Source organism: Musa acuminata, chromosome BXJ3-8 (assembly GCF_036884655.1).
Source record: "Musa acuminata AAA Group cultivar baxijiao chromosome BXJ3-8, Cavendish_Baxijiao_AAA, whole genome shotgun sequence".
In the NCBI taxonomy this organism is placed as follows: Eukaryota; Viridiplantae; Streptophyta; class Magnoliopsida; order Zingiberales; family Musaceae; genus Musa; species Musa acuminata.
In genome coordinates, this window is record NC_088356.1 from 8029177 (window position 1) to 8042493 (window position 13317).

At 36.2% G+C, this 13317-nt stretch overlaps 1 protein-coding gene across 1 annotated transcript; it reads left to right on the plus strand.

Moving 5' to 3' along the window:
* The first annotated feature begins 5402 nt into the window (after positions 1 to 5402).
* On the plus strand, positions 5403 to 11270 carry LOC135646206 (putative glycerol-3-phosphate transporter 1). Its single transcript, XM_065165492.1, has 3 exons — positions 5403 to 5588; positions 8555 to 9650; positions 10248 to 11270. Exons 2-3 carry the CDS (start codon positions 8654 to 8656, stop codon positions 10811 to 10813), a joined length of 1563 nt encoding a protein of 520 aa, XP_065021564.1. The 5' UTR covers positions 5403 to 5588; positions 8555 to 8653; the 3' UTR covers positions 10814 to 11270.
* The last annotated feature ends 2047 nt before the right edge of the window (positions 11271 to 13317 follow it).

Here is a 13317-nt window from a genome sequence, read left to right on the forward strand (position 1 = left end):
TACAAGATCAAAATTCAATCAATCATCCCATTGGCGTATATCAAGTACCCGAAGGAGCACTCCCCCAACAGCGGATGGAGAGGCTTTATCCTACGGGATGAGTTTGTGTTCTCCCAACAGCGGATGGAGGCAAACTCATATCACACTCCCAACAACGGATGGAGTGGTGTCCCACACCCGCCAAAGTGGGGACACGTTCCTCCCAACAGCGGATGGAGGAACCGTTCAGCCGCCACGTCTGACGGCCCGCTAATCCCCGAAGGGAATCGCCCTACCTGCTCTCGGCAGGAATATAATCTCACACTGGTCATATCCATTTCGGGATGAAATAACATATTTAAAACATCTCTTTCAAAAATCATCAATATCAAATAATATAAATTAACCTTCAATTGACTTGAACTCTAGTTTAATCGATTCAATTGAACTCGATTTACTAGAGCCTAACTGAACTGATCTCTAATCCTTATTTAACTGGTCTGGAACCACCCTAGACTAGTATAATTTAGACTAGATTAAGTTCAATTTAGGTTAAACTAACTTGAATAAGTCAATCAATTCGGAATCACCCTGAATTGATCTAGACTAATCAAGTCTAGTTTAATTCAATCAATATTTGGGCTCAAGTTCAACAATAATATTGGGTTAGATTGAACCAGTCCATCTACTTATGTGCATTATACATGATTGAACATGCATTATATAAAACTGGCACAGTCCTGGCCCATGGACTAGTCATAGCATATACCAATTAACAACATATATAAAAACATAATAATGCATTAAAAGATAGATGAGGAGAAAAACTTTAATACAAAGAAATAACATTCTGATTAGAAATCATAAGACATTAAAAGAGGGACTAGGAGATAAGTTTTAACACAAGGAAATAGCTTTCTAAATTCAAATAAAAATCATGTTTTCAACACATAAAATTTCAACATATTCTAGTCATATTTTAAATCATTCAGAATAATATATTTTAAATTTCAGATCAAAGAGTATAAAAAAAAAAAGGGATTTTAGATAACATATTCTAGTCTAACAAGATTTTAATCCAGATAAGATTAAAGATAAACTGTAATACAGAAAATATATCATATAAAACATATACATTTTTAACATATTTAATTCTACAATAAAAACCTTAATCATGGGTCAAAGAATATTATGAAAACTTTAACTGATTATTTTAATATAAAAATTTTGACATTTAAAGAATTGATACATATTTTTCAAACTATAAAACTTTCAACATTTAAAGAATCAAAATAAAAGCTAAAACTTTTAAGAAAGGTAGGGAAACCTACATCTTGTCAATAGGATGTAACTCCTCGTTCTCTTGTCAACAGGGTGTAACTCCTCGTTCCTCCCGCTGCTAGGCTCGGTGAGGAACGAAGGAGAGAGATCCCTCCCCTTTAAATAGGAGGAGACGAGCCTCTATTAAGGGAAATAAATTTTAATTTTCATATTTATAAATTATTTTCATTTAATATACTACCAAATATGATATCATCATATTTGGAATACTTACTAGTTATTTCCTTAATTCATATCAACAAACAAGAAAGTAGATTAGGATTTCTTTAAATTATAATAACAAGTAAGGAAAGAAAATCAATTCCTAACTTAATTATTTGATGTGATTACAAGAAAGGCCTACAATATATTACAATTTATCCTCGTACTTGCAAGAAAAATTTTCAGAGAAACAAGCATAATAAAAAAATGCGAAGGCCTACAATATATTAGTGAAAGCTAGAAAGGAAAGATTATAATCGAAATTCTTATCATCCAACTTGCAACAGTAAAATTAGAGTCAAAACAAAAGAGGATTTTAGAGAAGTAATCGTAAAAAAAAAAATACCAAGGCCCTATAATGTGCTAATAAAAGCTACCAAGGAAAGATAATAGTCCGAATTTCCATGGATGATGGGACTTCAATAGTATCTCAGGTTGGACAATCGGATTATCATGTTGACTTTTGAAATCTTACAAAATCCATTTTTAAATTTTACAGATTATAAAGTACTTGAATGTTTACTTATATGATTCGATTGTAAGTTTCAATAAAATGACAATCAAGAGATATATCAGGCTTATGATATCTCTGGTACGGTAGCAGAACCATAAAATCATAGAAGTCACTAACATTGACAGCCTTCGTACTTAGAACTCTTCCTGCAAATTGCAATAAAAAGAAAAAACAAAGTGTTTAAGGAATATTGATTGCCATATAGAACATATGAATATATATATATATATATATATATATATATATATATATATATATATATATATATATTCATATGAACAAATTGCAATAAAAACAATGTGTATACATATATATATATATATATATATATATATATATATATATATATATATATATATATATATATACATATAATGTTATCAAGAAAAAGAAAAACATATATAGATGTGTACAATTATATATAAATACTATAAATATTATACTAGTAAGCCCACAAGATAAATGGGACATTAGCGTTAGACTCGATGGGATCGATCTCTCAAACTCAAGTCAGAATGCATCAGAGTTAGAGATTATAATTATATCTTTTTTAAGATATATCTTTTTGAATCAAAAGTTACATGGTAGCTGAGTTGGCCGAGCTTCCACGACTTATCAATGGCTAACATTGTTTACCTAAACAGCACTTCCGCCATCTGCATGCAGCTGAAGCATTTGTCAAGCTGCTTTAGGCCACACAATTTGGCAGCTCTTTTAATGTGCAGCTGCAGACCAAACTGAGGAGTTGTGGATGCCAATGCTTCTACTAAGATATCTGCTGATTCACCTCAAGACTTGAGACTGCGAAACTGATGTTTGCATGCAGCTGCACCACAAACCTGTCCTTTGTGTAGGAGCCTCATCAATGGAACCATGAAACAACACTTGTGGAGTGGGGAGAAGCGCAAACATGAGGCCATAAGAGAGTGTTGGATGCACAAGCTATGGAACACCACTACCATTAAAACAAAATGACCTTAGTGTTGGATGCACAAGCTATGGAATCCCAATATGAAACATACTGAGTGGGAATCCCACCCATTGCCTCAAATTTTGTACCACTCAAGTCGTGAGATCAATACTTTCATGGAACTTGTTCTGGCCACTAATCAAAAAGTTCGAGTTGGGATCCTTTACTATTTCTCAGGTGATTGCACGAAAGTTCCAATCATACAAATAAATAGCCATCATGAACTTTTGTTGTCCTTTGATAAAGAAGAAACATCAATTCGGCTCTTCTTGGCTCCATCTCACGACGTGCATTCAATTGCTGAACCGGATTCCAGTTTCTCAGACCAGAATACAAGCTCCACTTTGGTCCCATTCAATAATCGTGATTGAGATCGAGAGTGGACTACAATTAATAGCAATTGGTTCGGTAGGTTGCCATAAGGTTCATTCATGTTTCTTAACATATGATTGATCCAACAAGGGAATCATAAATTCAATCGGTCTAATGATATTCTAATAACTATGGTTAGAATGATTGCACATAGATTACCTTTTCTTTAGCCAAGTGGTGTCTTAGCGCATCCTCCCCCTTCCATACTTTGACCTTATCTATCCTCAAACTGCTTGTTTAGTGTCTCTCCCCATGCACTGCTCAGATGCTAAATATCTTGAGAATACTGACGAGTACAAGATTCAACCTGCAATGAGGGGAAGAGTTGTCTTTGATATCGTCAGATATGGTCTCACAAGTATTCACAAGATTGTGGATCAAATAAGTCTTCTACAGCACAAACATTGATTGCACACTTCCCATCTTGGAACTCACTAGCAAATGCTATAGAAAGAGAGGGAGATAGAGTCTGTTAAGCTGTGATTTGTAACATCAACTTCTACTCGATATGTGACTGATATCAACAAGGGGATCAGGTTGGGTAGATTCCAAACTCCAGGCGCAGGAGAAGCAGATGGAGTGCGGTGAGAGGGACTTTGCAAGTAGGAACAGTATGTCCTTTGAGACAGCTGACGTCCGCATGCAGGATCACCACCAGCTTCAACTCCAGCCTACTGCTCCACGAACATATGTCCTCGACACTGATGTCTTCGTGCAGGATCACCACAAACTTTAACTCGTCTTCTGCCCCACAAACAGCGCAGACTCGAGTCGACTGATGTCTCGATGCAGGAGGAGGATTCTCACAGGCTTTGCTCGTCTGCTGAACCACCACAAAAGAACGGCATAAACGCAGGTGGGAGTGCAGAGAGCTCGTCGCCATCGTCTGCTGTAGAAAGGGATGTTTCGCCGTCGTGGTGAAGATAAGGGAGAGGATGAGAGAGTTAACGTAGACTCATCAAGCTGCGGAAAACCACGTACGAAGAACACGGCGCACGTCACTTCCTTTCGTCAACGCAAACCATCCATCAATGCTGCTGTTCTTTTGTCGAAGCTGCATCGCCCATGAAACTTTTTTGAGGGATGATGTGATCTTATCATGTTAATAATTATCGTATTTATGCCCGTAAGATAATAGAAACAATATAAATTTTTTGAACGATATATAATTTCTAAGGTAAGAAAGTGATTTTTATTGCTGGAAATTTAATAGCCAAGCTATAAAATTTTTGTGTGCTATGCTTTTCCTCGTTACCCGATTAGTTTACTCGCCTTAGGATTGGAGGTAGCCTTTGTGCCTGCGTGGGACCCATTTAACGTCCTAAATCCCGAGATATCATCTTACGAAGTGTGTCTGATATGTACGTGGATATTTTTGGTGGATCATATATTATTATTTTTATTTCTTTTAATTTAATATTCATGAATTGTCAGATTTATACAGCTGAAGAATTTTTTTTTCCTATGATTAGTCCTATATATATATATATATATATATATATATATATATATATATATATATATATATATATATATATATATATATATTCCAAAATAAATCATGTATGCTGAAATTGAGGACGGTTTAAACCCATAAAAATGTATAATATACCAACAAAATCATAAAACTATGACATAGTTTATTTTTATTTTTTTAATTAGTAAAGTCATGTTTATTTTAGAAGAAAGTCTCCAAAGGTTATATATAAAGGGGTGCAACACTAATTAATATCCATGAATTAGTATTAACGTTGCACCGCCGCAGCGACATGTGTCAGCCTATGACAAGGGTTGAAGCAGCAATGCGTGCACCTGGAAGCAATGCCGATCTGCGGTGGGACCCGGCGACTGGACCCCATCGGAAACAGCAGTGGAATATGCGGGCGGCCGAGGAGGGAACATTCGTGGAATATACGTGGAATATCCCCAGTCTGTGGCGTTACGAAGGGAATGACCGAGGAATTCAGCCTCGGCAGCCACCTCCACCGAGGCCACCACCGAGGGCACCTCCGTGATTTGGCGCACGCGCGGGGCCACTGGCTGTGGCTGCCTTTCGTGGCTACAAATCCCCGAATCTGCCCCGTCGCCCACCTCCTCCCTTGAAGCGTGCGAGCGGCTGCAAAGCATTCACTGTCGGCACAAGAGAGAGATAGAGAGAGAAAGAGGGAGAGGGAAAAAGAGTTGGAATTGGTGCGAGCTTCTCATCCTCAGGTAACGGCCCACCCGACAAAGAATCCATTGTTTCCGAATTCTGATGCAGCTTAAGCTTTGTTGTGTAATCTTAGAAAACAGTTCATCATCCAACATGCAATTTAGCCACATGATATCACTGGATTATGTTGGTATATTTTCTATTATTGAAAGAATTCATAATCCAATATGCAAACTTGCTGCATGTTCCTTGTATATTATGATGCGGGTATGTTCTGTTTATCTGGTAGGCAAAGTTGATGCCTTCTTAGACTAATTTTCCATCGGTTTTCTTTCCTTTTATCGATATCTTATTGTTCCATGGGCTCTGAGTGTATAGAACTTAGGTGTTTAGCTCGACCAGGGAACGTTAATTGGCTTCCTGCATCCCTAATTTGAGGTTCAGAATGTTAAAAGGCTCGGTCTTTTTATCTATGCACTGTTTTCTGGTCAAGATGCAATTTGGTACCAGTCGTAAAAAGATGAATTCATGCTGTATGCATTGATGAATTGAGTGTTCTTCGAGGAAACCTGCACTTGACAAGACTACATAATTGTTCCATTTTTAGCTGAATGCCTTCTGTTCAGCTATATTGATTGGCATTGTTATGTTTCTACATCGAATTAGCTGTTTCAAGTTGTTTGATGTTTTCGCGTTCTCGTGCTTTTGTATTGTTACTATTTTATGTTCATGTGTCAGTTAATTCGAGTGGTCGACTGATAATTCTTCCTCGAAACTAAAGAGCAGTTGAATTCTCGTTTCTTATGCTATTTTCTGAAGTAATTCAAGGTGAAATGAATATTTGAAACATGCTGATGTATTTATTAATTTTTTGTTTATAGAGTATAAAAAGTTCTTCCAATTGCTAACGTCATATGTGAGACGTATTTAGTTTATTTCTTATTTGAATAAATTTGGTTAGCTTAAAGGTATTTCGCGTTTGTTATAAGTTGCTAGGTTGCAACATATGGAATATTTTTTATTTCCTAGACTACTCAAGGAGAAATCAAAGAAAACCAATGCAAAAAAATGCAAGAATAAAAATGCAACTTTTATTGAAAATTTCTAAACATAGTAATCAATAAAAAATATGTCAAAAGGGAAAATTATTTTTCAAATAAAATACGGAATGCTATATTCTTTTAAGAATGAAAGAACATATGATTTATTTGATTTAATGTAATTATAATTTTTATTTTTGTAATTATTTGATTTGATGTAATTATAATTTATTCTTTTAAGAATGAAAGAACAAGATAATTTTTCTATTATGTTGCTCTGTTTATTTTCTCTCTCTTCCCTTTCTCTATTTTCAGATAATAATTCAGAACATACCATTTAGATTTAGTATCAAAACTTTTGGTTTAAGTAAGATGTCATATCATTAACATCGATACATATTTCAGTTTTATAAATTTGTAATGAGTTACTATGTCGTGAAAGCCTATTATATGAGACTAATTTACTTTATTTCTTATTTGAATAAACTTGATTAGTTTAGGGGTATTTCAAGTATTTAAAATATTTTTGATTTAGTTTCCTATATTGCTCAAGATGAATGAAAAGGAAACCAATACAAAAAGATAATTTTTTGTAAATATGAAAGTCTATCTCAATAATATATCAAAAGGGGAAGTTTATTATTAAAATCAGATATGGAATCCTATTTTTTTCAATAAGGTAATTGCATAGGGCTTGATAGGAGTTTCGTTCATTAGGTACGCTTTCTCTTTGTATTTCTCTTTTCTTTCCTTGTACATGGTCGGGAAATGAAATCTAATGGAACATCAAAGAACATATGTGGAGGTGCAACATCTTCATCTTCAACATCCTATGAATATTCTGCTTGATATAGTGCAATTTCCATGGTTCACCTTACTGGTTCGTACCAATATACTAACCAACTATTGATACGGTACGTATCGAGCTATATCGAGCGTACCGAGCATACTGACACACGATACATGGGGTATACTAATGTACCGCTTGTATCGGTCTCTTGTCAGGCTAGTACATATTGTCCATATTGAGCGGTACACTACAGTATGGGGAACCTTGGCGAGTTCAATAGTTATCTTTTTATAATTATCTTTTTGTGGTTGTCTTCTCTGTTCTCCCGTTAATTTCAAATAAAAAGTTAAAACTCGTTCGAGATTAAATTTGATATTAGAGTTCTTGATCTAACCAAGATTTGGTTTAGTCACGATATTCTGTTATCATGACCAATTCATACATTAGTTTTATAAATTCAGGATGAGTACTACTCTCGAATATGATACAAGACCAATATTGTTTACTTTTTATTTGAATACATTTTATTAGTTTAGGAGTATTTCGAGTATATCATAAGTTGTCACATAACATCCAGGATATTTTTTGTTTAGTTTCCTAGATTGTTGAAATAGAAGAAAGAGGAATCCTTCAAGGAAAAAAAAGGAAAGAATCACAGTTTGATTTTGATTCAAGATTTTATCTGTACAAGGAAGACTAATCTCTATTTCATTTCTACAAATATTAAAGCTTATTAATTAAAATATAACAAAAGGGAAATATTATATTACGAATCATATATGAAATGCTATCTTTTTTTAAGAGGTAAAGAACCAATTATTTATTTGATTTAATGTTTCTAATTTCTGTATTTTTTTTCTCTTTCATATACTTGGGTCTATAATATGAGGTTAATAAAATGTAATGGAACATCAGAAAATAGATCATTAAATTGAGTTTTTTTTCCACTTTATGTGTGTGAGGATGCATGAGACATTCAGAGTTGTGAGACCTCCATCATGATAGGATTATTCTTGAATCATAGAGAGTCAAGTAGTTATCTTTTTTGATGTCCAGTTATCTGTTTGTGGTTATCGTCCCTCTTGTTTCCTTCATTTATATTCAAATAAAAATTTAGAACTTGTCCTACATCAAACTTGTAATGCTATTGAATTATGGGCATGGTTATAAATTTCTGAATTGCTTGGCTTTTCAGATGGTGCTCTTTTTGTAGCAGAGTAACAGGCCATCAATCTTTGTAGACCAAAACATCTTCCTGATCATTGTTCCAAGAAAAAATATATTTGTTCGGTTGATGGATTCAACAGGTGAACAGAGAAGTGAAGCACAAGACAAGAGGCCCATCGGAGTTCGCTTCTTGGAGTACATCACGGGCAGTCGATTGAGCTTCAGAACATATCAAACGATTGTGTTGGTTCTAACATTCTTGGCATATGCTAGCTACCATGCTACTCGGAAAACCACAAGCATTGTCAAAAGCGTGCTGGATCCAGAGACAACGAGGCTGGGATTTTCCCATTGGTCAAGGTTTTACTTCCTCAGAACAGTTGAGGGGACTGAGCCAAAGCCAAGACTAAAGGATGGTTGGTCTCCATTCGACACTTCAGATGGCACTGCCATGCTTGGACAGATTGACGTTGCTTTCCTTTCTGTCTACTCTCTTGGAATGTACTTTGCTGGGCACTTAGGTGATCGGTTTGACTTGAGAATCCTTCTGACGATTGGAATGGTGGGGACTGGAATCTTCACTTCCCTCTTTGGTGCTGGTTATTGGCTCAACATACACAGCTTCTATTACTTCTTGGCAGTTCAGATGTTAGCTGGTCTGTTTCAGTCCACAGGATGGCCATCGGTCGTGGCTGTTGTTGGGAATTGGTTTGGAAAGAAGAAGAGGGGACTGATCATGGGGATATGGAATGCACATACTTCAATAGGAAACATATCTGGATCACTGATTGCTTCTGCTTTACTGAAGTATGGTTGGGGTTACTCATTCGCTGTTCCTGGCCTTTCTATCGCCCTTACTGGGTTGATGGTGTTCTTATTCCTTCCTGTTTGTCCTGAGAAAATCGGGATTGAAAGTGAGGAAGATAGCCTGTTGAAATCCCCTAAGAAGAACGGAATTACTGAGCCTCTGTTGGAAGGACGATCAGATGAAAAAGAAAAAGCAGTGGGCTTTTTTGAGGCATGGAGGATTCCTGGTGTTGCACCATTTGCTCTCTGTCTCTTTTTCTCCAAGTTGGTGGCTTATACTTTCCTCTATTGGCTTCCTTTTTACATCAGCCACACAGGTACATCTTTTTATTAGTTGGTATTCATGTCAGAATATAATGTCTTTTGTAATTTTAGATGGGAAGTGTTTAGTTCCAGTAGATATAAATGTATTTGAATGTTGGAATATCAAAAATGTTTTCCTAGTACCTCTATCCATGATTTATGCCTAAAAGTATCTGGCACGATGCAAAGGCAACACTGAAACTGGAGTCGGCCACATATCAAAAATATTTCATCATATTGAAATCATCAAATTATGTTTCCACATTAGTACTAGATTTATCTCATCCCTAGACCTTGCATTAGTGGGAGACTCATGCTGAGTGCCTCGGTACTTGCTTTGGGGTATATAACTTTCGTCAGGCTTGTGCTAATTGTGCAGATTTTGTACATCCGTTCATTTTAGTTTTAAGGCTTGGCCAATGTCACATCCAGAGTTAGGCATCCAGCATGTTTCCTGTTAAACAAGTGCATTAGGGGAAAAAAAACTGATGCTTCGGTACTGTTGTGAAAACTTAATTGTGATACTGCTGCATTGCATTCATCTATTTTTCTGATGTTGTGTTCCTAGTTATTTCACGTTCTAATACCATGAAGCATTCTTTATCATGCAGCTATCGACGGAAGCTACTTATCTGATTCAACAGCAGGGACGCTATCAACATTGTTTGATGTTGGAGGTGTTGTTGGCGGCATCCTCGCTGGCCATATCTCTGATCGACTTGATGCCCGTGCATTGACAGCAGCTGGCTTCATGTACTGTGCCATTCCTGCTCTCTTCTTCTACCGAATCTATGGCAGCATCTCCCTATACTGGAATATTGCTCTCATGTTTGTCACTGGTATGTTTGTCAATGGTCCATATGCATTAATAACAACAGCAGTATCGGCAGATTTAGGAACACATAGCTCCCTAAATGGGAACTCCCGGGCCTTGGCCACCGTGACTGCTATAATAGATGGCACAGGGTCAGTGGGTGCTGCCATTGGCCCGCTGCTGACAGGCTACATATCAGCCAAGAGCTGGAGTGCAGTGTTCACAATGCTGATGTCAGCCGCACTGGTGGCTGGGCTTCTCTTGATGAAACTTGTGGTGGCTGAGGTGTCTGCAAAGATGGAGTCTGCTAGATTGCGAGCCAATTGGCGACAGAGATCACCTGTTCCTGAGCTCCTTGTATAACATAGCTATGTTATTTTAGGAGGTGGAAAGCTGCGAGCAGGTCCTCTATTTATTTTTTCAGAGGAGTGGCTCTTTGTTGCTTGACATGAATAAGAGCATTGCTTTGGTCCTTCGACAGCATGCCCCTCATTGCAATGGAAGGGTCACTATATTTGGATTTGGTTGTCATGTTCAGGGACATGCTGGTTGAAACGGGCTACATTCTGCAAATTCTGTCTAGAGTCATTAAGCTCAGGTTCACACTAGTTTTGATGAGCAGGTGATATTAAACTTCAGTCCTTTTCATTGTGCTTATGGCTGCTAGAGTCCAATATGACATATTTGAGCTGCTTGACACGGTCGCAATATATTATCTGTATATTTTTTCTTTTTGTGCTAATGGCCTCTTTGAAATAAATTGCATTTGTAATCGAAACACCTTGTTCTGGATCTTGTATAAAGCGCATTACACACTTTATGTCTGCTGCTATTACCCCTGATATTGGTCTTCTGCTGTATGTATTTTGGAAGGTGTAGCAAAGATATTTATTTTGTGATTTGAAGAAAGCTTCGATTGTGCTAAAAGGTCAAATTATATCTTTCCACCAAAAGTATCTATTACATTCAGCAATGCTATGAAACCTGGAATATATTAAGTAGAGGGCATTTCACTGCTTGGTCATTCTGTGTTATAGTTGTCATCTAAATCAAGGAAGAGGTGCTTGGAACACTAAATTTGAGACATTTTTATAGGATGCTTGTTCTGACTGAACCATTTTTATTGGCATGTTGGAATGATAAAATGTGTTTTTGGAGTCAAAGAGTCTGTAAGATGCATAAGGAGTGTGAGTACCCCAGCTGATGAAAGATTGTGAACAACATCAGCCAAGTCATTTGTGCTTAATTGCATCTGGATTGAAGTACATCAGCAGAAGTCCCTCAAGTTGTAATTTATCTTGAACTTGGGTCAGTCTTATGAAGTATTTTGCTTCTTTGAGTCAGTCTAAAGGCAGTTTGTTTGTGTTAAATGGCTGGTTTCTTTGCCTTATTGTATGCATCAAATTTCATCATCTTCATTTCTCTTCATTTGGTTGCTTTCATAGATACACATGTATGTGTATACATGTATGTTTTATTAGTATATATAATAAAATACAATTATTTTTTTTATTAAGTTGGAAGTAATTTTTTCCCTCTTAACATAAAACTGAGTCAAGAGTGTGAGTCAGATAATAACCCAACTTCTACAATAATGAGAGCAAGAGAAAGGCATTAGTTAATTAGACTTGCTCATGCTGTTAAAACATATTATATCCTTAAGACTTGTGGTTAGGCTTCACAATCTACCATCAATTATTCCCACCACCACCACCACCACCACTATTTGTGGAAGAAATACAAATTCATGAAACTTTGTTCTTTCAAGAATCTTGTCAGGGAAGTACAAAAGCATCCCATTGTCTTCTACCTTTTCATTGATCAAATGCCTCAAGGCAAGAAGCTTGACAGTTGATGGAAACACCAAAGGAAAAGAATTATTCTGCTCTTTTCCCACTGACAATTCACATCTTATCTGCACTAAAGCTTCTCAGGGAGGCCTTTTTAAAGGGAAGTGTTTGCAAAGCTTGTGGGATATTTAAAGCATCTCCAATGTGATCATGAGAATATAATCTTTAGAGGCCTTCCACTTGTTTTATGCTAGACTATGATCATGATCATGATCACAAAAGGAGATAGATCAGGAATAACTTTTGGATACTTGACAAATGTTTGCGAAACACATGCCCATATGACCTTGATTTATTGTTGTTGTCATTTGGCAGTCTTTAGAGAAAAATACTTTACAAATTACTATTTGCATTGTGTGATGGTGGAAGAATAATTGACATAACTTAGCCACTAGGTTTTTTGAGGAGGAGGAGGAATCAAGTTCTTCCATTAATGGTGATCCACCACTTACCACACAAAGTTCATGTGCTTTCTACCTCATCATGATCATTGTCCTTGTGAGATCAAATCATCTCATTGTATTCCCTATTTTCTATGATTGAGAATTTGATTCCCTACACACTCCCTGTCTACTTCCACAACAATTTATAAATCCAAATCATCTTCTAATGGTTAGGCTAGTCATTATCTTTTTCTTCAGTTTAGGAGAAAAGAATTCTTGTTTTATATATATATATATATATATATAAATATAAAGATTAAGTACTGAAGATAAGATTCAATCTCAAGATCTTACTATCAACAATTAAAATCTTTGCCTGTTGACATTGGAAGAATTTATTGATTTTGAATTCTTAATCTTGAATTAAATCATAATTCAAATGTCTAAGCTATATAACATAGAAATGAATGAGCATAAAGCATTCATGGGTGTGGGGGTCCCAAGTAGGATGCCTCATAAAAGTTTGGCTCACAAACTTAAGATAAGAATGATTCTCCCCCCAACTCTTATCTCAATGGCAACTGCCCCAAGCAAAGGAGATAGAGAGTGGAGCACTCCAAAATGGAGCTCTTTA

Bases quoted from the DNA above. Each gene is read 5' to 3' on its own strand.
- LOC135646206 (XM_065165492.1), top strand. From the start codon at position 8,654: ATGGATTCAACAGGTGAACAGAGAAGTGAAGCACAAGACAAGAGGCCC. The intron at 9,651-10,247 runs GTACATCTTTTT...TTTATCATGCAG, and splicing joins TTTTTACATCAGCCACACAG to CTATCGACGGAAGCTACTTA.